The sequence below is a fragment of the Callithrix jacchus genome, chromosome 15 (assembly GCF_049354715.1).
Source record: "Callithrix jacchus isolate 240 chromosome 15, calJac240_pri, whole genome shotgun sequence".
NCBI lineage: Eukaryota > Metazoa > Chordata > Mammalia > Primates > Cebidae > Callithrix > Callithrix jacchus.
Window position 1 is genome coordinate 88,314,623 of NC_133516.1, and position 25,944 is coordinate 88,340,566.

Here is a 25,944-nt window from a genome sequence, read left to right on the forward strand (position 1 = left end):
TTATTTTTAAACTGCAAAAAATAAAAATGAGAGTGGGGTGGAATGTGCTGGCAGGTTTGTTCTATAGCATTGATTTGTGACCAACAAAGGAAACGTCTACTTGTGAGACACAAATCAATGCAACCGGACTGCGAAAGTGCAAACAGAGATGTGAGAAAATTATTCAATCGTTAGTCTTCTATGGAATTTAAAAACATTGAGTCTTTCGATTGTTCCAATAAAAAAAAAAAGTGAATCACTAGGAGAAAGGAAGGGAGGGTATGAGAACTGGTTCTAATTTTATCAAAGGTTTTCTCTTGTGATTGTGGAAAGGTCCAGCAAGGCTATAAGATTCCTAAAAGATTAGCAATGTTGTGAATGATTTTCAGAACTCATTAACCATGTCCTCAGATGCTGCTGAGAGCAAAGTGGTGGGAAACTGGTAGAAGACAAGTTTATGCCTGAACTTCTGCTTTAGTCTGCAGTAACCTTGGCTGCTGTAAAACGGAAGTTTCTTGCAAACTCTCTGTATCCAGAAATAATCCATAACAAGTAAACTCGGCACCTACGTAGTATTTTTAATCATATAAGCATGTTACAAAAATTAACAAATAGATTACACAGGTAAAAATATAACTGTAGAAAGCTAAAGGTTTTTTTTAAAACTTTATCAGTTCAAATAAACTGGGAGACAGACAACTAGAATTAGATGAAAACGTGATCCTGGAATATGTCTGTGTAGTTTGAACCGAGATTTCTAAGTTTTAACAAGTAGAATTTCTTCAGCAGTAACTACAAAATAAAGAAGAATTGTCAGTAACTTATCAGATGTGTATATGTTAAAGTAGTTAGAGATGTTTTCCCCCCTCATATAGGTTACGTTTGATTTTCCCCAACCTTCCACCCAACAGTCTTAATATTATTAGTTTGCTTAGAAATCCTATTTTCAGAGATAATAAAAAGGTAAATTGTAATACTATCCCTATCCTATCACTGATTGTGAATTATTCTGACTTCTCCTTTTGGAGAAGTGGAAAAGAGATGATCAGATGTTACTTCTCCGAACACTGAAAATTAATAGACATAGCTTCACAGTTTTCAATGTTTTCCCAATGTCCAGTCAGGACGGAGTTCCCATTAGCAGTCCAGGGAAATTTTCTAACTTGACAGAATATTTTTGCTTTCATCACTGTGAAGTCAGTTACCAAGACTCTCTCACCTTATCCTAAAAATGTGCTATTTCTTTACTTCTCAATAAAGTATTTCTTATTTATTTCTTTACTTGTCATCATATTAGTTACATTGCCGGAGGAAATCAAGGGAGTGAAATATAATGGATCCAGAGACCCCATCAAGTAAAGTAAACAAGAAGGGATTTCTGGACAGCCCCATCTAAAATAAGAACCCTTGCAATAAAAGTGCATAAATGTCCCACTCTGTGTTATGCAGTAATACCTGCAAGTCCAATTCCTGGTAGTTCATATCTCTGAAATGCAACCTGAGCAAAGAAGTAAATGAAGACCTTCAAGTATCCAAATGAGTTTCCCCCAGGTCTCCTACCAAACCCTGTGTTCAAGCAGTATTGTCTCTATGGCTCTCATTTATTTGATTTTCCAATACAAAGCAGATTAGAAAATATATTTAGCATGGAAGATTTAGAGGAGATGGGTCTGAAAAACTGGGACGGTGACGCTAGTGAGCTATGGCCGTGGATAGTGGGCTGTGGCTCAGTCTTTGGCCATTAGGCTGAGCCAAGGGACAAGGCCAATTCTCACCACAAGAAAAGCATATTACTGAAAAACAGGAACAATGAATATTCACAAGGCTGACCCTGTGTCATGGAAAAAAATTGAACTATATCAACACACCGTGTATAAGAAAACAAGGACATGTAAAAGTTTTCTATGAAAAACACATTTAGAATATATTTTATTGCTTAAAGAGGCAAGTTTATGTCATTAAAAAACATTTTTAAATAAATGGAACATTTTAATCCTTAATATAGCTTGCCTTTTTTCTAAATCCTTTTTCCAATTTGAAAAAAATGTAGGGATCGTTTTGTAGTAGTGACTCTAAAAACCTGTGTAGCCAAAACTACTCAGTGTGAACATCTTAGAAGGAAGGATGTTTATTCTTGAATATTTTAAGTCCAGGTCTCTTAAAATAAAGATGTTCTTTTTCATTGATCTTTGTTATATAATGTATGTTGTCATCTGGAGTAAGGCAAGTTGCTCATATTTAGCTGGTTTACTTTGTAATGCGTCATTGTGAGTGACCAAAAACATGGTACAGGAAGTTGTTTGTGTGTTTTTTCATTGCTTATGCAACTTCCAAGCAGAAAGTGTTCTTGCGACCAGATGGTAAAGAACAGTCAATTGCAAGTTCTATTCTCCAGATGTATTAATGTTTCATGTCTTCCTAAAGCCAGTTCAAAAACACTTGTAAATTCAAGTCTTAATTTTAGTAACTCTTTTGCTTCTGCTAGATCTTATTTCAAATGATAAAGAAATAGGCTCTAATATTTAATAACAGGATCTCTGAAACCCGCTGTACTATAGAGTGGCAATGCCATAGTCATATAATTCAATCCAATAAAAGTTTATTACATGTGCTTTTGGACGTATTTGGTCACTGTGCTACAATGACAGCTATATGTTTACAGTACCAAACGTCTTTTCAACTTTATCCTTTCCAAGAGTGCACTTTGTTAAAACAATTTTGAAAAATAACATTTACCCAGTGTTTCTACTTGGCATGTAAGTTTTTTTTTTTTTTAATCTGCTCAGCAATTTGGAAGTTTGCTTGGAACACAGATGAGTTAAGATAAAAAGCTGTTTTTTTTTAAATGCCTCTAGTAAGTAAAAATGAAGATACTATATCTGAATGAATGTGAAAAGTTGTCCCTTTGTATATTTTTAAAGCTTCCTAAACTATCCCCAGTTCTCAGCCAAATGCAGCCTACCCAGATTGTCTTTAGGAAAGTAGCAATTCACAGAGCTTTGCAGTTAGCCATGTATCAAACTGCACTCTCTTTAGTCCCTGCTTACAGCTCCACCATTTTAGAATATGGTGAGATATGCCAGAGCCCTACCATCTGTTTAATGGGCTAATTATGTTTACCACATGCCTACTTCACAGGAACACCATGAGTGAGGTTGCCAAACATCATACAAATATATATGTTTGTATATCTTGATATATAAATATACACGTAAATAAAATTGTATACATATATAAAAGCATCCAGCATTTCTGAGTTTCACTCCATCTTCTACTCTCAAGATATATCATGGTCCATCCCTTAAACCCAGCCAGGTGTTGTCAGAGTTTGTGACGCTGTCAATGATAGGACTGTCAGGCTGAGTGGGATCCTCTAACTGAGAGATTTGGAGGAAGTGAAACTCAGATTGTACACACGTCCTGTATCTTTGCCTATTTAGCTATGCCCCATGTATTCTCTACTAAAATGTAGACATTTTAGCTTCATATTTAATGCACTCAAACTTTATGATACTGTATGTTGCTATATTCAATGACTAAACTCCCTCTTTTAAGAAACAGAGGATCTCTTCTTTTTAATTGAAAAAAAAAAAGTCAGACTGTTTTAACACAATTCCTCCTGTACTTGGCTACAACTTTTCTTTTACATGCCACAGCTTCTATATTGGGCTTGTTCTTAAAGCTAGATTTTTTTTTTTCCTCCTATGAGGACACTGCAACCCTTGACGGTCTTTTCTCTGGTATTCTCTGAGTGCTCCCTAGATACGTGGTCTCAGTGACTCCAGTTATCACAAGGACGAATTTTCACTTGCTATCCATGAAAATTATCACTGGGTCAAACTAAGTTGGGTCGGACTAAGTTGCTTCTTGAAAATGGAGCTGATGCTAGTTGTGTGCAGAGGGAATTCTGAGCAGTAAAGGGAGGCAAACTGGGGGCATTCTAGGTGAAGGGAATTAAACCAGCAAAGAATCAGGGCACAGATGGAAAAGAGCGAGTCATGGGTAACCAGAGTGCCTAGGCAGGATATGATATAAGCTCCGGGTATTGGGTTTTCTGTGTAGCTCCTTTGTTTATGTAAAGCTAGCTCGGCAGGCTCTGGGCCTTCTTGGCTTTGAGGATGCACTGACCTGAGAGCTATGGGGAAAAATAGCCACATCTGTACACCAGACTATAAAGCCAATATGTAGCATTCTCTTTGGAAATTAAAAACAATAACATATGAAACTATCATTGATACAACATTTTATTTAGTCTTTTCTAAGATACCAGGGTATGTTTAAAACCTGTTTTCTTCCCCTCGGCATTAGGATGTTTTCTTATACAGCTTCAACTGAAGTAAATTATTCAAACAGAGCTGTTTTATTTGTTTGTTTCTGTTTTTGTAGTTTTATGCTTACCAGGGACTTCATAAACAAGTTGGAAGAGAAAAAATAGCCAGGACATAAATACAGAAATAACCCAATCACATAAGCTTGCGTGAGCATGGGTAAGGGCCTTGTGGGAAGCATGAAGAAAAATCTGTATTAGTACCAGAATGATTGTAATTACCTTAGGCATGAGACTGATTTGAGAAGAGACATTGATATACAAAGAAAGTAAGGATTATTCCCCTATGATTTGTCCATGTGTACAAGGAAAAATAGCTTCAGTATTTGCTCTTTGACTTCTTGAGTCCAGAAATCTAATACTGCAAACTACATAGACACGGAGCAGAAGAAAGCAAGTATTTATCACAGCAAGAGGAAAGAGGAATGACTCTGCCATCTCTTCTTACTTTAGATTCATCAAATATTATTACTGGAAAGAACTTAAAAACCATGCCCACATTATAGATGAGAAAAATGAGATTTGGGAAAAGTTTCATGACTTGCCCAAGGTCACACAACAGATTACAAACATGGCTGGGGACCCATATATTATAGATAGGTGTCCTTAATTTCTTCACATTTTCCATAATCATTTTAGAGAGTTCTTTGATTTATCCCACCAATGTTGCTTTGTATATCTTGATTATCAGCTGGCTTCTCAATTTTTTTGAAGTGAAGTTTACTTTATAATAACAGCCGGATTCTATAACTGATTCTCAAAATTAAAATGTATTCTCTGACACATCCTGAGTGTTGTATAAATATAGAGAGGTGCACTAGATCAACATGTATGCCTCCTTTTATAATAGGAATACTATAATACCTATAAATGTGGCATGAACACATTAGACTCTTGAAGTTTCTAGAGTTTCAGATATTTCTTGGAGCACATACATAGGTGAGAGCAGATTTACTCACTGACCTGCTCTGAGTCCCTGAGAAGTTCCTCAACTGCTGTGCATTTGTAAGTCAGTTATTCCCACTGCCATCCATATCACCACTTCCAACTATTACCAATATGACCGATTACTACAGACTGATTGCTTACTGTGTTCAAAAACAGCTGTACTGATATTTTGTTCAGTGTTGGCAGAGGAAAAACATGGTGAGAGTCTGGCATAGCCCAGCTCCCTTCTTTTGAAGAAAAAGTCCATCACTGACAATAGACATTGAATAAGTAGTTATTTAAAGGGGTCAAAAAAAGCATCCACCATTTCTCTACTTCAAAAAAGAATCTCTGGATCATTTGAAAATATTAACTACAAGCTTATGATGCAATGTTGTGTGGTTTGTTGTGCCACATATGGTTATGATGATCTACATCTCAGCCACAATTCAGAAATACTCTCGTTGTTACAATGCAAAATAACATAATCATCCACTTTTACATTTTAAATGTGTCTTGCCTACCAAGTCCTTGCTTAGGTGTCAGACACACTACTGTGAAGGAACTGTCTGACACAGTACCCTGAAATTTCAGGTAGGTATAATCATCTCACAGATGCATAGAATAAGCCTGGTTTTTGAGGCAAAGAGAAGAGGCAAACCTCCTGCTCTTCTAGAAGTAGAACCACTGAGCAGTATATTCACAGTAGCTAAGAGGAAAAGCCTTTGTGAAGAAAACTGTGGTGTCTCATGGCTGTTTTATTAAAACATTTAGTCCACCAGGTTTCCAAGTCTAAGAACAATTTAATTCGCAAAGCACGTGAAATAAGCAGGAGAGTCTAGTCCGAACAGCCGTGTTCCACCCCTGTGATCCTTGTTGTGAGTTAGGGTGATTTAGTCATCAAGATCCCTGCTGATACGTGTTTGGATATTTGTGAGGAAAACCTAGAATTCATTGCCTTTAGAAGCCATGTCCATATGGCATGCAGCAAAGACTATTAGAGAACAGTAGTAGGAGTTTTGTTATCAAATCCAGCCAGATCTACAGATAGGAATAATAGGAAATCAGCATTTTTCCTTCTTCCTCTCTCTTTTCTTTTTCAGTCTTTTTCTTTCTCCTGTTTGATTCTTCAATTCAATACTCCTTTGTTTATGGATTTGGAAAGAGCTCCAAAAGTAAATAAGCCAAGCAAATCCTGTTTGGAGGAAGCACAGCCATTTTGACATGTAACTATCTCATCACGCCTTTTTATATCCCTAAACAATTGAAGAGCATGTAGTATAGCCAGGTGCTGGTCCTCAAAGTGGGTGTGCTGTAAGACATTCTCTGGTTTGAACTAGTCTAGTCCACTGTTTCATGAACAAAAAAAAAAACCAGAAAAGCAAGTTTTTCTTCTCTGGTTCTAGACCAAATAAGTGGCAGGATGTTATCGCCATCTGTAATTTTCTGTGAAGTCCCTCCCCAGTCCAATTTACATGATAGGTACAGCTACTATGAGAATGCACACTCAGAAAATACAGCCTTTAAGTGATTTTTCTTTGGATGGGCAAGGTGAAGCAGTGAGGAAATGGACATATGTATGTTACACATTTGTATTGTTTTTCCCCATAAACTTTTAAAATACCATCCAGGGTTTATAGTTTTTCTCAACCACATTGGTAAAGAAAAACCTACCTTTGTGATTTTTCAGAAGTCATTTTTCAGCCTCTCCTATTATTTTTTTATTTTGGTAATCACCTTAACAGGTAGCGGAGGGAGGATCCGGTATGAAAAGACCTCATCATGTACTACAAGCCAGAGAGTGTACTCATGGGAAAAAGTGTAAGTCCTCAGATGCAAGGTCATCTCTATCAACGAAAGTGCCTCGGGCAGCAGTGCCTTGCCTGACGTCAGATGGTCTGCATGGGGCAACACTGCAGCCGTGTTTTCAGTTGCTTTTCACTCTCTGGAATTTTATGCAATGATTATAGCCAAGAACCTTTGGAATATCACTCTCTGGTTGAACAAAAAAGAGAGGGAAAAAAAATCCTTTGAACATTGAAGCTAGTTGTTCCAAGCTAGCAGACAATCCAGTGAAATTTTCACCCCACTCTGTTTTGGGGGTTTGGGGTTTTTATGCAGTGTAAGAGTGTTAGAGAAGGTGTCTATCTGGTGTGGTTTGGAATTCTTTGCAGTTTCAAATACTTTAAAGAAGAAGAATTGTTTTCTACCATTTATTAAACTAGCTCAGTTAAATATATTAGTTATCAGATCCCATGATGCATGATTATTCAATATATTATAAAATCCAAAAAATTCAATTATGCTGTCCCCTTTCTCCCTGTCTCCTCTCTGTCTGTCTCTCTCTGCTGTGAAGCATTGGGAGGAGAGAGAGAGAGAGAGAGAGAGAGAGAGAGAGAGAGAGAGAGAGAGAGAGAGTGTGTGTGTGTGTGTGTGTGTGTGTGTGTGTGTGTGTGTCTGGGAGGTAGACAGATTCCCTACCTGGAAATGGCTTGCTATTATTAGACGTTCAGTTACCAGGGATTATGTAAGACAATTGAAGCTCTGTTTTTTAACAGAGACATGATTCATGCTGCTTGTAGTAACAGTAACCACCTCCAAACGAGACAGAAACCAGACACAGACAAAGGCTGGAGAAATCAATGCCGACTCAGTACAGCCATTCTCCTGATACCCTCTGCCTTTCAATCAGAGCACTTAGGTTATCGGGAGAGGAGGCTCCTGCTAATTCTGGATCTTTTTTGTCTCTTGGGGCTGCCAGGTGAAATCATGTGGGCTGGAGCTGTATACAGGAGAAAACGGGTCCTCAGGAGCAGTGACGTCTGACCTCCTTCCCTAGGGTCCCCCAGTGTTTCAGACATACCTGGAGGAACAGTGGTTGTTACCTGTGCTGTGGCTCAGAATGCTCTGTGGTTTCTACTCAGAAAGGCTGGAACTTGAGTGTTTGGCTCACCCACTCAAGTAACTTTCCTCAAGTAATACTCTGCAGCATGCTGGGAGAGGAGAGGCTGGAGTGGGATTTGAGCTGCTGCCAGTGCTTTATTATAGCTTCTCCTAAAACCTGAATGGAAGTGGACTGGCTGTCAGTTCCCACACACATTCGGGACCCTTTCCTAAGTCTTCCAGACGACATTGTTTCAACACTCCACACTATACAAAGCACTTCCACATGGATCAGCTTATTTTAGCCTCACAACTTTATAAGATAGGCAAAGCGTACATTATTGTCAATACCATTTCACGAGAGGGATTTTACAGCTTACAAGTATTATGCCATTCACTGATTCCTCGTTCATGACTTTATAAGTGAGAACAACAAGACTCACAAAAGTTAATTACTTGACCATGGTCAAATGGCTAGTGCTTACCAGAACCAGGAAGACAAGGCTGATCTGATTCTCCATCAGTGCTCTGCCCCAGATTTGCTACAAAGCTTGTTGGAAACCATGGCATTTTCTGGGGGGAAAAAAGCATTTTCTGCTGAAAACCTTGGTTTTAGATTAATTTCTACTACTCATTAGCTAGCCAACTTAAACTTCTCTTTCCCTTCCTCTTCACCCCATCCACCTCAATCTTCTCATTTATGCAACTCATGATAGGGAGAACTCATTTTTAGATAGTGTTCGTGAAAGTACCACATAATCTTTAACATGTCTAAGTCGATGTAAAGCACTGCTAATAGTATCTCCCTGCCCCCACCAAGGGTGAAATCCAGCAAGAGAGCTCAGACTTCACCCAGAACATAAAACTATGTATTTTTACTATGAAAAGAAGAAACTCAGATACTTTATTGCAGAAACTGCCCATAGCTCTCAGAAAACAGCAGTCTTGCCCCAGCGGCCTGTTACATACCCAGTAGGCAGGCCACCCTTCATTTTCACTCTGAAATGTGTAAATTGCCCAGAAAGACAATTCTTAAGTATTGACATGACAGGAAAACATCTAGGCCATTTAGCTTTACCCACCTAATAATCTCCTGCAATAAAAATTCCAATTTAAAAAATACTTGTTATTGATTACTACTAATAATCAACACTCTGATACACTGTTATGAATTTTAACTAACGACTGACAGAATTTTCTATTTATAAAATTTTACCATTATCCTTCTATTTCATGTTACATAATCCAATCTATGCCTATTTTAAGGTAAATATAAGTAAACATTCTCATTTATAAAATAGAGTTTATTAAATTTTTTGTTTGTATACTGTTTTACAGTCAGGAAGGTAGCAAAATACTCCACAGATTATACTGTAGTAAAATGCATTTTCTCCTCTGCTAAAAAATGAAAGTCATTTGTTCCTGCAGGTTTAAGGAAGAAACGTATACTTTTTTCTCTCACATAATAAAACTCCCTGATGAAACATCAAGAGACCAAGTTTCTAGTCCTAGGCCCACTAAAAATTCACTATTAGGGAACTTGCTAAGGCCCAACTTCAGATTAACATCTAATCTGAAAAACTCAGAGCCCCTTAACATCTAGTTATTATATAGCCTGAGACAACCTGCTTTGTGCTGTTGTGTGTTGTGTCAATAAAAGAGCTTTATGGGAAAGATGGAATTCATTGTTTGGGGTTTTATGTTGTGCCAGTCGTTGCCAAGCTGCCTTGAATTCACCAATGTAATGTGTCTCCAGACTGATTCAAAGAGATGGAATTTGGAATGTGACTAGAAGGCAGTAGCAGATTCTGTAAATAGTTGCTGCACATTCTGTATACCAGGCACAATAGTACACAGTGGATCCTCACACAAGATTTACCCTGACTTCCTTATGTAGGAAAAGAGCCTTTTCCATTCCATAAAGTTACTGTGATTTAATGATTATGAATGGTAATTTTATCATTGGTATGTTCCAGTGATTCCTTTCATGGATCACTTGATGTTCCTAGATTATTTTAACCTTATCCCCATTTGGTGTCGACTAATGCAAATTCTTACTTTCACCTAAAAACAGAGCTGCCTTTCTCTTCTATATCTGGCCTTTATCCAGATTCTTAGACACAAATGGTATGATTTGCAGGGCAATGGAAGTAATGGCGGGTGACATTTCTTCCTAATATTGTGATGGAACATTCCACCTGGACTGTTAACATCTCAAACTATCCAGATAGCCACAGAAATTGGATTTTAAACCATCATGCCATAATGATATCCACTTCTGTTTGTGTTAACCAATAACATGATTATAACATCCTTTTATACTCAAAAGACTACACTATATGCTGGGGTCTCTGTAGTGTATAAAACAAGGCTCCTGCCCAAGTGGAGTTACACTGTCACTAATAATATAGCAAACAGGCATTAAACCATCACCATTTATTGAAGTACTAAAAAAATGGGCTGAGGCAGTCTTCACAAGGAAAAAATTCATAAAGGATACATTTTTATATACAAACCTTGAAGGAAAGGAAGTTCTACATAATTTTTAAAAGGTAATAAAGGTATTCCAAGCAGCCAAACTGGTATATACAGTAGCTCAGAGATACAAATGTGCTTAGTCTTTCTGACACCCTATAAGTTAACTAGTTTAGACCATGCGGAGTATCGATGGAAAGGAAATCTGAGAGGACCATTTGACAGGGATTCAGTGAATTTCCGAGCCCAGGCTTAAGAGTTTGGAACCAGGGGAAATCCCTTAAAGCATCTTTTCCCTAAGCATATTCTGAGGTTAATAACTGTTCCATTTAAAAGGAGGATGGGGGAGTCTGTAATCCAATAAGCCTGGACAAAGATTAGGCCTTCAGCACCTCTAATAGCCCATGTACATTGTGAGTTTGAGAACAGAATATATAGCATGCAGTGTTTCCTAAACTTACTTGCCCAAGGAACTTTTTTTCAGATGCATCTTGAAGTTCCAGTTTGAAACACACTTTAAGATATGCCGTCTGAAAAGATTTTTGAAGGGCAGGAGTTGAATGCAGGACAAAAAAAAAAGAACAACTATGTTGTGATGATTAATCTAGTACTATTAGAAATGGATGTGCTATCAGTTACAAAGAAAATATCCCTGATGAAACCAAAGGAAACGATAAAGAGAAGTAGAGCATATAACCTTCAAGATCCGAAGGGAACATGGGAAAGGATACATCCTGAGGAAATAAGATATATGAGAGGAGATGAGCGCTACTAAGCTGACCATACTGCATGGTGTCCATCCTCTTATCAAAGCAGGATGCCGGCTCATCAACTGAAAAAGAGAATGGAGAATGGGACTTCATAAAAGTAGAGCAAACTAAGAAAAACTGCCATAGACGGTACCTGGAAACAGTGGGCAGAGGCATAGGTCCTGGTAGCGTGCATGTGTAGGCTTTTGCAACAAGAGTGAGAGCAAATGGTAAATGGTGATATGGATTCATGGTTGATGAATGTAAAAGGAGGCCCTGCACATAGAAGGTTAGAGAAGAAAGGAAATCTGTTGAAATGGTTGATCGTTGGGTGAGATCAAACTGGACAGATAGATCTGGTAAGGCCAGCTGGGGCCTACTAATGAACCAGCTGAAAACAGTAGGTTCCTTGGGCTTCTGGGAAAGTGAGTTCACTAGCTGGGTGTGGAACATTTGATATCACATGTCAGGCCTCAAAAGAATAATTTAGAAGGAGTATAAAGAGCTAAGAAAAGGCGTAGTAACGTCTGTTGAAAAGAAGTGGTAATGGGTTTTTGGATTAAAGTATTAATCAATATAGGGAGGGAAAACAGGAATCAAGTGTAGAAGGTTTTGAGAAATTTCACAAAACATTCAGGAAGGCATGAGAGGGCCATGAAGAATCTAGTATAAGCTAATGGTGAGGACCACAAATCAAGAGCAGTGGAATGAAGGCAGATTAGTGGTTTAGTGATTGTGAGCTCTGTGTAGGTTAAGCTATAGAGCACTGTGGTTAGAATCTGGCCCTTAACTCTGCTTTGCTACCCTCTGCCTTCACTGGCCGATAACTGTACCTTTCCTATCAGTTTCAGCTTCCTTGTCTATAAAATGGGAATATAATCCCCAACTTCAATGAATAATTGTAAAAAAAAGTTACCTGTGAAAAGACACAATGCTTGCCACACAGTAAGCATTTAGTCAATAGTAGCCAAAGTTACTATTGAAGTGATGGGAGCAGGAAAAGGGAAATGATGTTCACTTTGGGGACAGTGACAGAGTGTGCTCTCTGGAGTAATGCACTGTGATGTTTCTCTATACCTTTTTTCCATTTACCACAAACTATAATGGTTACTCCAGAAAACACACTCACTGCAAGGGGCAAGGTATAGGAAACTCTGATAATACCAAATAAAATGCAGTGTCATAAATCATGCTCATGTTAGAATTCTCATTACAGAGTTCAAAAGGATCTTAGTGACATGATCTGTGGCAGGCTTGCTAGACAAGAAGGTTCCAGTATCCAGTGACATAATAGAGGGGTTCTCATCACCAGGCCGGGTTCATTAAAACCAGAAAAATCAGTGAGACTCAGCAGCTCACATTTGTAATCCCAGCACTTTGAGAGGCCAAGGCAGGAAGATCACCTGAGGTCGGAAGTTTGAGACCAGCCAGACAAACATGGAGAAACCCCGTCTCTACTAAAAATACAGAATTGGCTGGGTGTGGTGGTGCATGGGTATAATCCCAGATACTCGGGAAGCTGAGGCAGGAGAATCGCTTGAACCAGGGAGGCGGAGGTTGCAGTGAGCTGAGATGGTGCCATTGCACTCTAGCTTGGGCAACAAGAGCAAAACTCTGTCAAAAAAAAAAAAACAGAAAATCACTAGTGTGTGTGTGTGTGTGTGTGTGTGTGTGTGTACTCTGATCCAAAAGATCTCTTATTTTAAACAAGAATCAACTGTATCTGATAATGCTAAGGCTCATGGCATGGGATGTGCAACTTATATTAACAAGAGTTTATGAACTGTCAAAGAGGAATCAAGAGGTCTCTATGGAGAAAATCAGCATCAATTTAATGTGACAAACAGTGGGATTGTGATTCCGCCTTGTGTTGGCAGGGCCATCCCAGGGGTCTTCAAGCCATCAGAGGTATTTCTTCTGGACATGGGTATTAACTAGTGGTTAAATAAGGAACGAAAACCTAAAAAGTAAAATAGTTCTTACAGCATCAGTAAGCTGAAGATGGGGTTCCTGATTAGTTTATCTTGCCATGATGTCTTTGGTGTCTTACTCATTAAATGGTTTTCTTACCAGTTTCCAGAGAGATGAGATTAGTGATGTAGACCTGGGAATTTGTTTCGGGTAATTAGTTAAAAAGTTAAAAGTCAAATAGACTTCCTTAGCAGGTTTAATGGTTTAACAGGTTGATGAGCTACTTAATTCCCACATCTTTCTTCTCAGGGGACTATTAAGTTTTAAGGAACCTTAAAAATCATAAAACCAACCTCCTCTTCTTATAGTTAAAAAAGCTGAGCCACCTAGAGGTTAAATGTCTTCTCTGAGGTCATCAGCTAGTCCTGATTTTACTTTCTCTTTTCTTAGGTTACACTTTATAACTCTTCCTCTTTTTTCTAACATTGTATTCCCCACAATGACCTCTCTGCTAATTATTTCACAGGTTTATCCTTTGTTATGAAATTTCCTGTGACTCAAATTATGATAGTGGGTCTTTGCCAATTAGTAACCCATCCCCACTAACTCACCACTACATTTGGGGCAAAGAAACGAGGGAAGTGGAGCAATTTTAAATTTATTATGATCTTTGAGATAGCTTTATCGTCTTCTGGGAATTGCTGTTAGACAATTAAGGTTAGTAAAGCTCATTGGATTTCTCAGAGGAAAGGTGTTATTTGAATTATTACCAGATAATTATTGTTAAAAATAACAACAATGTAAAATATAGGAATTTTACATGTTAGAGACATTATCATTTTGAATTTCCAGAGAGAGGGGAAAACCCTTGGGGAATCTAGAAACAATTTTTTTTTTTTTTTTGACAATGTGCTCTATGCCAAAAAACTCCTTGAATTCTGTATAATGCCTGATGACCTAACAAACTGGCCTGGAATCAGAAGCCAGTCAGCTGGCTGTGGGAGCTGCTACCCAAGTTATTTGGATGAACTGTTACTTCTAAAACAACCCTAGTAGAAAAGGAGAGTGTCAGATATAAGGCCTGTGGTCCCAGACCAGTAGCATCAGCATCACCCGGGAGCCTGTCAGAAATGCAGGATCGCAAGCTCCACCCCAGACATGCTGAATCAGATGTCCTGGGTGATGCATTTGTTCATTAGAGTTTGAAAAGACTGATAGAAAACATTCTCATCTCCAATTAGAAAGGAGGGAGAAAGAGACTATACTTACTGATAGTTTCTGAAATGGTTCCTTCTCCTGAAGTCTGTGCTCTCAGAGCTTTTCAGTGGCTCTGAACCATCATGGAAATAAGCATCTTCCTTGTGCTGTGATTACAGTGGGAACTAGAAATGTGTTCAGTGTCCATGCTGCATTGGAACAGTTGTTATATAGTGAAAAGAACACAGATTTAGAGTCAGAGAGATCTGGGTTTGGATTCTGGCCTCACTATCCAGTAGCTTTCTAAACTTGGACCTGTGACATGAGCTCATTAAGTCTAAGTTTTCCTTATCTGTAAAATGGGTACACTAAAACATACAGCACGGTATTGCTATGAGGGTTAAATGAGAACATACTCATATATAAAAATGCCTGGTGCAGTCCCTGATAAAATTTAGACATCCAATAAATGCTACCTGTTATTGTTACTATTCACTTTCTTGTAAACTTTAATCATGAACTCCTCCTCTATAATTTGAGAATGATTTGACCTGATTTCTTAGGAATGGGACAGGCCATACTCAAAGTAGACATCTGCAGAAAGTTCCTTACAGTGATATGTGGCAGCGTATTTCATAACAGCTCTGCTGTCTAAGGGCATCCAAGACAGATCCGCAGAAACATCAACAATGAAACTGAATAGAAGTGACCTACTGTTCGTTCGCCTTTGACACCATCAAGATACTTGCCAGCTGGGTTCCAAGAGCAGATTCTTTATTACAGTGGTGATGTAAGAGGCAGAGAAAACAGCTGGATTTTCAGGTTCTAGGGAAAATTTGTAGCATCAGCATCCCCTCAAAATTATCTTTTGACTTAAAAACTGAGTACACTGGATATGAAAGTCATTAAAAGAGAATAAATGTGAAACCCCATGAAGTCATTCTCACTGAGACTTTTTCAGAGTGTAACCACCCTTTAAGCAATAAAACATGACACACCATGCAGTGGTTCTGATTAATAGATGCTCAGGTGTGTACTAAGGCAAAAGGGGAAACAAGATGGAGCTAAGTGACAATTTGCCAAAAAATGAAAGTAAGATTATAGCAGCAGGTTGTTGGGCTGAGAAAGAAGGGTTTAATTAAAGGACAGACATATTATGGTTGTATTAATTATAAAATACACAATTTAAATCAACTGTTAGATATCTTTAAAATGTGCATTTATTTAATTACACGAAGGATTTGTAAGTTTGCCAGATAATTTTGCACTACAATGTACTATTGATGAGTTATTTCCTTTATCATTTTAATGTAGTTGCCAGGAGGGAAAAAAGAGAAGGAATTTCTGTCTGGTGAAGTGCTGATATGTCCAGCCTTATGATGGGTTAGAAAGAACAGTGAAGAGCTCTTGAGCCCAGTTTGCTGTTTATGTGGCTGCTGGGGTAATGCTGTTTAATGGATGTCTCAATGCATAGCATGGGTCCACCATACTGGCCCCAAAGAGTTTGATTAATGCCACCAAGGTTTTCCTCTGGTGAGTAACAGTGAGTCAAGTGCTCACCTGGGAGATGCAGATGAAGTCTTGCCATACTGGAGCTAACATTTAAGAGCTGAGCTTTTCTGGCCAAGTAATAACTACGGAGATTCCCTGGATAAGTCTGTTCTCCTCACCTAAGTAAACACTGTTATCCCCACAGCATGTTTTGTTAGGCTTTTCATCTTTGGGTGAAGATGATTCTTTTTGAGGATAAGGATAAAGAGGAGAAGAGAAGATGATTCTTTTTGAGGATAAGGATAAAGAGGAGAAACAACTAATGCTTCTTCTACTGCAAGAGAAGAACGAGGCAAGAAAATTTGAACAGACTCAGAGGCAATTGTCTATGCATTTCTACAAGTAAATTAGTAACATAAGGAAAGAAAAACAAGTAAACATTTAAGCAGACCTAGAGAATGAGTACTGGGCTAAGCTTGGTGGAAAAAGAAATATTAATGTGGCATAATAGCAGATTACCAATAGTCTGTTCCTATAAATTAATGAATGTAACCATAGAATTACAGCATGTTTTCACCAAGAACACCAACTGAACACACAGCTTTTCCAAAGCATGAGATATTCCTTTACTCTTATTTTCAGCCTGAGTTTATCACCCCAGTGGTATTTTTTTAATTTTATTTTTAATTTTGGTGGATACATAGTAGGTGTATATATTTCTGGGGTACATGAGATGTTTTGATATAGGCACACCATGTGAAATAATTACATCATGGAGAATGTGGTATCTGTCCTCTTAAACATTTATCTTTTGTGTTACAAACAATCCAATTGCCCTCTTTTGGTTATTTTTAAATCTATGATTATTATTCCTCTAGTCACCCTGTTATGCTAGTAGGTCATATTCATTCTTTCTATTTTCTGTGCCCATTAACCATCCCCACCTTTTCCCCAGTGGTGTTGACAGTATTGTCATTATTATTTCTGCTGGTAATGTTAGAAAAGTTTGCTTCCTTGTTTTTTAAATCCACCCTCATTTTTAGATGTTATTTAACTATAAAAGATATTTATTCGTTCGGTTTGCTGAAGCAAATAAATAAAGCAAATTGTTCTTTTTTGGAACACAATATATTTTTGCAGGCTATGCACCCCAACCCCCTCTTTCTGGTCTTGTCATTGTTGATGATCTGCTGGGCCTATTGGTGCCAAGTAAGCACTGATACATATTAGTCGGTGGCCTTTTATGTCTGTTATCCTTGCCCAGCCACTAACAAGGATGTGACCTTGAGCAAGTCAGTTCCCTTAATCTCTTCATCTGAAAAATGAGGGGGTTGAAGTAAATGAGCTTTGAGGTCTTTTCAATTTCAACAAAATCTAGCAAGAGTCTTTGTTCCCTTTAAATTCAGTTCAGCATATTATCAGCCTCGTGCAAACTTAAGTACAAGAAAGCATTGCCCACTCACTATAGGGTACTCAGAGTAAAAATTGTCTCAGCTTTCAAAGAAGGGGAAAGACTAATCACACAAAGAACCATTAGAATTGGTAGAATATGCAAAGGGAATAGTACAAAAAGTGCTCATAGTATTTAAGAAGGGCATTCTCCTTTGTGAAATGCTACATAAATGAGGTGGCACTTGGATGGCCCTTGAAGAAGCTACATGTAGACACTGAAAGGAGAGAAGAAATACCATGAACATGGTGGGAAAGAGTAGGACTTTGCTGGAGTGTAGAATGGAGTGTAGAGATAAGAGTGAGAAACTAGATTGGGCTACATTGTAGCAGCTTTGAATACCAAACTGAGAAGTTTGAACTTAATCCAATAAGCAAAGAGAACTGTAAGAAAAGAAGTGACATGTTTTGAAGAGCACTTTAGAAAAATTAATGTAATGTTTGTGTGAAGGATGGACAAGAGGTAAAGAAAAACTAGAAAAAGTGAAGCCAGTCAAGAGCCTTTCACAGATGTCCTCACAGTGGGTCGCAAGGGGAGAAATCGAGCTTGGTATAGAAAACAGGTACTGATTCAGGAATCACAATCATAGTAAAAACCACAGGATTTGGCAACTAATGGGATATAGGAAGCAAAAAAGAGAAGAATTAAAGATGACTCCCCAATTGTAGGCCCACGTAACTGGATGAAGGGAATACCAGTGGCAGGAAATGGGACGTCTACAGAAGGAACAGATTTTAAGGGAAAGTCAGTGAATTCAGTTCTAAACTTTCTGAATTAGAAAAGCGTGTGTAGTATTTGATGGAGATGTGAGCTTGTCAAAGTTAAACGCCTTGCCTTATTCATCCTGGTGCCTAGTAGATGCTATATAAATACGGAATGAATGAACCAACAACCAGTTGTAATTTAGAATGTGGATGTACAACTCTGTAGAAAAGCTAGAAATAAAGATAGCAAGCAATGTGAATGCTCTCTGTGGAGAAGAGATTGTTGAAGTCAGGGAGAGTTGGGGTAGACAAAGCCTGAGGAGAGAATCTAGAGGAATGTCTACATTCAGAGAACAGAAGAAATAAAATAAGCCAGTGAAGAAGGCAGAATAGCAGACTGAGAAGTAGGGGGAAAATCAGGGTAGTTCAGTGTCCCAGTGCAGAGTGAAGTAGATTTCAGGAATGAAGGGGGTCATGGTCATTGGAGCCTAATGTGGCCAAAGGGGTGAAGCCCAGAAAAAGACCACTGGGTTTGAGGCTCTAGAACAGGTAATAGCCCCTCAAGCTTAACTCCTCAGCTTTAGAGGCTATGGGAGAAAATGGAGTCTTTGCAGTGAAGGACACAGGGAGTGCTCAGAACATGCCCAGATCAATGGGTGTCACTAGAATAGATAAGAACTAAGCGAGCGAGAGAGAGAGAGACTGAAGTAGAATGAAGTATATCAGAAATGTGGTAAAAGTACACAATGGAACATTGTTCAGCCTTTAAAAAGAAGGAAATCTTGTCATTTGCAGCAACATGGATGAATCCAGAGGTCATCCGTGATATATGGAAAAAAACATGCTTTTTTTGTACTAAAAAAGCCAGGTACAGAAAGACAAAAACCACATGATATCACTAATATAGGGAATCTAAAAAACTTAATTTATAGAAGCAAAGATTAGAATAGTGGCTGGCAGAGGCTGGGGAGACATCAGTCAAAGGACATAAAATCTCAGTTAGGACGAATAACTCCAGAGATGTGCTGTACATCCTCGTAACTATTGTTAATAAGAATGTAGTGTATATTGAAAATAACTGTAGGTTTTAAGTGTTCTCACCATGAAAAAGTGATAAATATGTGAGGTAATACACATTTTAGTTTGATTTAGCCATTCCATGGCGTATACATGTATCAAAACATCGTATTTTATACCATAAATATATACAATTTTTAAGTGTGAATCAAAAATAAATAAACATAATAAATGATAAAAAAGAGAAAAGGATATGAGAAGAATCAACTGTGGCAAGGTTGAAGGACACTATTCGTACCTCCTTCCCCTACTTTCACCCACAACTCAGTTTCTAAGTCAGAACCTAAAAATCAGCTCTGCCCGCACTGACAAGGTACTGTTGATGTCTCAGGCTGCACGGGCAGTTAGGTGAAAGCACTGAAAATGGAGCCTGGACAGCATCCTCTCCATTTCTCCTTCCCTAACTCGCCATCCTCTGGTGCAAAGATGTAGAACTAACCAACCAACCTCTCGTTCAAGTCCCAAAGTTCTTTATGATCAAAGTAAGTAATTGCCATCACCATCACCTGTTCATGTAACAACCTTATTTTTTTTTTTTTGTCTGATCTAGATACAGCTACTCTCTGTTCCCTGCCCCAATGAACATCTTCACTAGGCCCAAGCCTTGGAGTGATTTACCTGAAGAGTGACACCATTTATTCTGAAACTACTGTGAGTACATTATGTCTCCAATAAAACACTTCTTAGTTCACTTTGTTTAATTAAACACACACACACACACACACACACACACAATTATGAGAGCAGGCAAAATTTTAGATGGCTTCATTTCTTGATCATCAGGGTAACCACTCAGTCTGAGGTGCCCACAGCAGTTCTCAACTGCCGTGCACGCTGTTTGCAGCATCATTCCCTCCTGGCCAGATGGCTATGCCGAGCTAGATCTGAGCACACCTTGCAAGGACTGGTGCTGTTCTACTTGGTCATCTGTGCCTCTGCCTACAGTGGTGGCAGCTGCTCTGGATCTGTTTGTTTCTCATCATCCTTCTGTGTCACTCTGTTGAATCTCATGGTAGCTTGTCATTTCATGCCACCCTGGTCAAATCTGTGAGCCAGCTTTGCTTGCTTTTATTTTCCTGTTGTCTGAGCTGCAACCCATGCTGTTGTCTTCTTGCTGCTCTCCCCTTGGAGCTCTGGGTTCCTTCTACCACATCTCTAAGCCACTGTATCCAGCTCAGCTCTGCTCTCTGAATGTATGGGTCTGTAGTTGGTTTCGTTCCTGCCATGAAAGGCAATTATGTAGGAGAAGCTCAGCCCTTGCAAGGAAAGGTACAGAAATAATTTGGGGTAGGAGATATGATACCTATGAAAAATACTGATGAAAGATTGATACCAAGTATTCATTAGATTGATACCAAAGATTGATACCAAATATTCATTGCTAAAATAACAGATGAATATATGCTATTTTCCACTAGAAAACCCAGACCTTTGAATTATTTTGAAGTTCTTCGTGTGAAATAACTTAATTATACATTTTAAAACAAAAACTCATTCTCGTTGTTATATTCATAAGTTTTCCTATATGTTACGAGGCAGGTAATTGGATGGTGTTTTTACAGACTTCTATGTCACTGGAAAACGCTAAACCTGGGAAAATAACATCCCTCTTAGGCTTCAGGTAGGATATTTACATTCATATTTCTATGTCTTTAGCTATTCTGGTATAAGTTGAACCCAAAGGGATGAAGCCAGAGTTTTGTTTTATTTTGCGTTGCTTTTTTGCCTTTAATGCTTTCAGTCAACTGAATCATAACTGATGTTAGCTGATGTGTAGTTGATAGGCCTGCCCTTCCAGGAAGGGAATGTGTTCTGTAGTACAAAATGATTGAGGTATTGGGGACTAGAGACATGACAGAAGATCAAACATAGTTTCTTCAGTCCACACCCACACAAGGAACTTAATTGTATGTACCTTCTTCATTCATCCTAAGTTGCAGTGCAAGAAGTACCTTAGAAATTCTCACATCTGGATAGTTTTTGCATTTTTCTTCATTACAGAGTAACTATGGTGATACAAGTAAGATAGCCTTACTGTGATGCAGGTATGTTTCAAAGTTTCTATATCCTTTAAGAGAGAAAAGAGTCCTTATCACTCTTACCTCCTGTGCTGCAGAGAACCCAGATCCAGACCTAGAAATCAGGACCTGATGTTGCCTGCAAATTACAGAGATGTCCACAAGTTAGCATCTGTTTCTGTCATAGGAAGTATTCCATCTGTGCAGGATGCCAGTGCCTGCTTTTACTTCTCATGGGCCCTAGAGAATGGACAGATTGGGTTATAATCTTTGCAGTCTCTGCTATTCAGAAACTTGGCTTTCTAAAGCATAAAATAAAAATGATAATAAAACTGACAAAGACTTGCTAGGTGCAAAAATCAGCAAGGAGGATAAAAATTAAAATGTGAACCATTTGCAGAAGTGTATCTCTTCTGATGGATTGACAACGCTTTGGGCCTAGTCTCAAGACTTGGAAGTGGGTTGTGGAAGTACATATTAAATTTTAACACCTACCCACCCCCATTCCACCTGCACAGTCATGCCCAGTGACCCTGCCTACTTAACCAGATTATTGTGATAATTAAATGAGATGGTATGTGTATATATATATATATATAATGTCTATCATGGCAGAGGTGAGTATATTTACTCTCTCATATAAAATTTGCTATGTGCCAGACACTGTTCTAGGAACTAGGGACATGGCAGCAAGCAAAACAAACAAAAATCCCTGCTCAACTGAACTTACATTCACTTACATTGCTCTATGAATGACAATTCAACATAATAGGTATATGGAAACTAAGAGACAACTAGTTTTATTTTGCTCTGTCCTTCCTTCCAGAAAGTATAATTGAGAGCATAGGCGAGAAAGAATATATATGTTGATTAGTTTTCCCACCCCATTCCAACCCCAAAAAAACCCCAGAACCATTCTTTGCCCTGCTGTGTGACCGAGAAGGCTGGCTTTCTGGACTACATTATCCAGACTCTCTTGTCCTTGGGCTTCCCTTTGAATTTGGCCAAAAGGAAATATCAGCAGGAGATGTAAAGGTGGGAGAAGAGAGAGATCAGGGACCGTATTGGTCCAGCCCTCCTTCCCAACTCCAATTCTGACTGGACTCAGAAATAATCACCTTTTACTTGCCCCTTCAGTTAAATGGTTTACAGCTTTCCGCTATTGCTAGTACCTGGTGCTGTCTCCCTTAAGGTCCCTTAACCTCATCTGCACCTCTAAATACAGTTCTTTTATTAAACCCTCTTTAGCTAAAAACTTTGCATGTGCCATCTGTTTTTGCCGGGATCCTGATGATACAGTTAGGAGGAAAAAACATTATAAATCAGCCCTGCCAAGGTTACAAAAATAAGATTAAGAAAACAAAATGTGTTTAATCACAAAAACATCCTAAATTGATGTGAGGACATCAGACCAAGTAGAGAAATGATAAATTGTAAGAAAACACGGTAAGCCAGAATGCCATAGGCTGGTCTCAATGAATAGACCATCGTGCTCAGGCTTGATGGGATTCTACAGGCCAAGTGCAGCCTGCTCAACCCTCAGCTTCAAGGAGCTTATGGTGTAGGGTAGCCACAGCAGTGACAAACATATGAGCAGAAAGGAGATGTCAGGAAGTATACCACGAGATCGAAGTGTTGAGGGAGAGATTGCTTGTCCTAACATTGTTTCTGCCTTTGCTACAATAACAATCCATTTGCCCCTGCCCCAAATCTAGATACCTAAACAGATTACCAAGATGAAGGAAATGTCTTCTTAAGCTAACCGGATGAAAGTCACAGAACTAACAATCCCTATGAAAGGAGCTACTATTAACAAGCCCTTACCATGTACCAGCATAAGGCTAATCACTTTACGTGGCTAATCTCATTTGTTCCTCACAATAACTCTAAGTGGTAGGTATTATTATTCCCATTTTACAGATGAGGAAAATGAGGCTCAGAGATGCAGAGTAATCTATCTAAGGCACAGTAGTGGAGCTCCGTTCTGCTACCACTCTTGTTGGGGTGGTTTGTTACCATCTACCCTTTCTCCCCTGCACAGATACTAAGCCTATTTAATGTATTATTGGAGAAAAGAATAGGAAAATGGTTATGACTCCAGAAAGATTTGGGGAGGCATCACTGGTCTAAATTACCATGAGCCAATGACTGAGCAATTATTTATCAAAAGGAGGTTCCAACTAATTCTTTTCTATCTGAAAAGTAATAGAGACATTACTTATCAGATACGAAAAGACCAAGCTGATAAGTAAAAGGCACATTAAGGTGCAAGAGAGGGTGAGAGCCCAGTGAAAAGAGAAAATTGGGATAGGGTGAGAGAAGAGAGCACTCTCCTCTCAACACCCTGGAGACTGCTAAGAGCTCACACAGATAAAATATTTATTTTTCCATATGTTGCAGAAAGCATTGCCATCACTGTATGTGTGCAATATGTGCAAAAGAGTGTGAAATATATACATCAAATGCCGCTGATCTGGTTAATTTCCATGCATTTAACATGCTTAATACCTACCATATCATCAATATGTTTTAATGCATATTTCTTTCCACATACAATATGGTCTAGTTAGGAAGGAGCCAACATCCTCAACAGCCTTACTCACTGCTATGTTTCAGCCTAAAACTTCTTCCCGGGGCCAGCACAATGAGAGTTAAAAACCAGCAGGCTCTGCTGGGCTAACTCGGCCGCCAGTCTCCTTAGAACACCCTTCCAATTCTTGAAGCAGCCTTTTCTCATAAGAGAAATGTTTGCAGTGAGGAGATGAAAATGTTTTTGTTCTCCTTGGACAATCGGGAGATGTTCCGTCAGAATGTCAGAACTGGCCGTTGAAAGGCGGGTGCCTGTGGCCACGCTTTTTTTTTTTGAATGCAGAGCTCCACCAGTGTGGCGGGAGGAAGTGCACAATGATTGGTCTGTTTCTCTGTGGAAGTGTTCAGGGTACACCCAGTTTTGCTTTGCATATATTTACGAAACATCTGCCCTTTTCTTATTCTTAAGTCCTTCCCTCTCACCAGCCCCCTTTCCCCTTTTCCCTGGTTTCTTTCTTTGTTGTTGTTGGCTTGTCTAACTTTTTCATTGGAGCTTTCATTTTCCGGTTGAGGGGCGACTTCATCAGAGTGTATAATTTTAACAGAGAAGGTGGGGGAGGGAAGGAGGAGGAAATGGGGGGAGAGAGAGAGAGACAGAGAGAGAGAGAATGAGAATTGAAAAGAAAGAGACTGAGAGGCCAGAGAATTGAAAAGAAAGAGACTGAGAGGCCAGAGCCTGGCAAATCAACCTTTGGCATGGTGACCAGGAGGAAGGTTCTGGTCGGGAGTTTGCCTCTCTGAAATCCGCTGGAGTCAGCCAGTGCGCTGCTGCCCTCTAAAGGCTCCAGTGAATAGTGCATCGCCACAGAGGCTTGAAAAGACTTGCCCTCAGATGTGCCGTGTTTAAAATTCTTTTTATACAGCCCCAAAATGTATTTTCAATCAATTATGACAAGGCTTATTCTTCCCTCCTTAATAAACTATAAACTGCAAAAATGGGGTCAGTTCACAGCACCTGTGTATGTCCAGACATACACGGGTGCTATGTTTTAGGATTTCTCAGCTCCAGAAAAAGGGGTCAGAAGAACTATTAGAGAGGATGAGATAGGAAATAAATTGCCTCTGAGGATGGTGAGCAGTTCTCTGATATCTGCACAATTGGGAAACAGCCCAGTAGTATAAAAGTAAGTAAAGTGATATGAGACAAATGAGGCGGTAAGCCAAAAAGGTTGAGTTTTTAACATTTCTTATTTATAGAGGTAGTTCCAATGCCTCTATGCTATGTATATTCTCCCAAAGTGATCACTGAGGCAACAGGAGTGTGTGGTACAAGGTGTCAGGTAGGAAACAAGAGCGAATCTAGGCAAGGAAACAAGGGCATCAATAGGAAGAACAATATAAATTTTTGCAGTGTTAAAAATGAAAGAGTAATATTAATGGTTTGGCTATGCCCTTATGTTTAAAAGAAAGCTTCCCTAATTTTCTGAAACACACATCTGAAAGTATCCTAGGCGCTGCCTATGAATACCAAAAATAAACATTTTTTCTGCTAGTTGATATATGTCATTACTATTTCGTCCTTATATTTAAATGAATCATGACAATTAGCCTAGCCTTACTGAACAAAACAGTCCTGCTTTTATTAAATACCCCTCACAGACTTAAAGCAAAAGCAGCCAGTCAAGGTAGGTTTGCTACCTTGCTGCATAAAAAGTAGGAAACTTAACTGGGATTCAGACTATGACTATTCTTAAAATACACTTTAATGTCAGCTTTATTTCATTCCATCCACAATCAATTATTGAATGCCAGCTTTGTCTAAGCTACACTGCTTAACAGTATAGACGAGGCAGTAAACTCTGGGAAGGAAGGAATCAGGCCTGTTTTATTCTTTAGTCCGTGTTGGCACATCATGGCTACATCATAAATATTTGTAAAATGAATACGTAAATGAATGAATGACAGAAGAGAAGGAAGAAAAAAAGAATAGATGAACACGGGAATACAAAAATAACTAAGACATTTCCTTATTTTCAGAGAGCTTACAGTCTCATAAGAGGGATATGTACATAAATTGCCATTATTGAAATAAAATTTAGTGAGTGAAATAAGATTAGGGGAAAAAAAGAGCTTAGGTATTTCAGAGAAAGACCTAGGAAGAAATTAAATGTGGGGAGTGAAGTCCTATCTGGTAGGGAGGAATCAAGACAGTTAAAAAGCCGGAGAT

General features: G+C 38.8%; 1 protein-coding gene and 1 long non-coding RNA gene across 51 annotated transcripts in view; one reads left to right on the forward strand and one right to left on the reverse strand.

Annotated features, from left to right (window-relative positions):
• Positions 1-25,944, forward strand: part of ZBTB20 (zinc finger and BTB domain containing 20) — an 829,160-nt gene that overhangs the window by 734,971 nt on the left and 68,245 nt on the right. For 32 of the 50 annotated variants that reach the window (XM_078352089.1, XM_078352114.1, XM_078352097.1 and 29 more), the window contains one exon: positions 19,721-19,821. Coding sequence is in view for 5 of the 50 variants with exons in the window: in XM_078352083.1 (XP_078208209.1) it covers positions 20,739-20,791 (53 nt within the window). In the remaining 45 variants the exon portion in view is untranslated. Of the gene's footprint in view, positions 1-19,720; positions 19,822-20,732; positions 20,792-25,944 lie in introns of all 50 variants that reach the window. The other 18 variants (XM_078352092.1, XM_078352083.1, XM_078352086.1 and 15 more) reach the window with 1 other exon arrangement.
• The window catches only part of LOC118147802 (uncharacterized), a 38,085-nt gene continuing 30,918 nt past the window's right edge, over positions 18,778-25,944 (reverse strand). Inside the window, exons 5-6 of the long non-coding RNA XR_004734396.3 lie at positions 21,273-21,327; positions 18,778-20,426 (exon numbers count right to left, since the gene is read on the reverse strand). This is a non-coding gene — a long non-coding RNA (uncharacterized LOC118147802). The remainder of the gene's footprint in view (positions 20,427-21,272; positions 21,328-25,944) is intronic.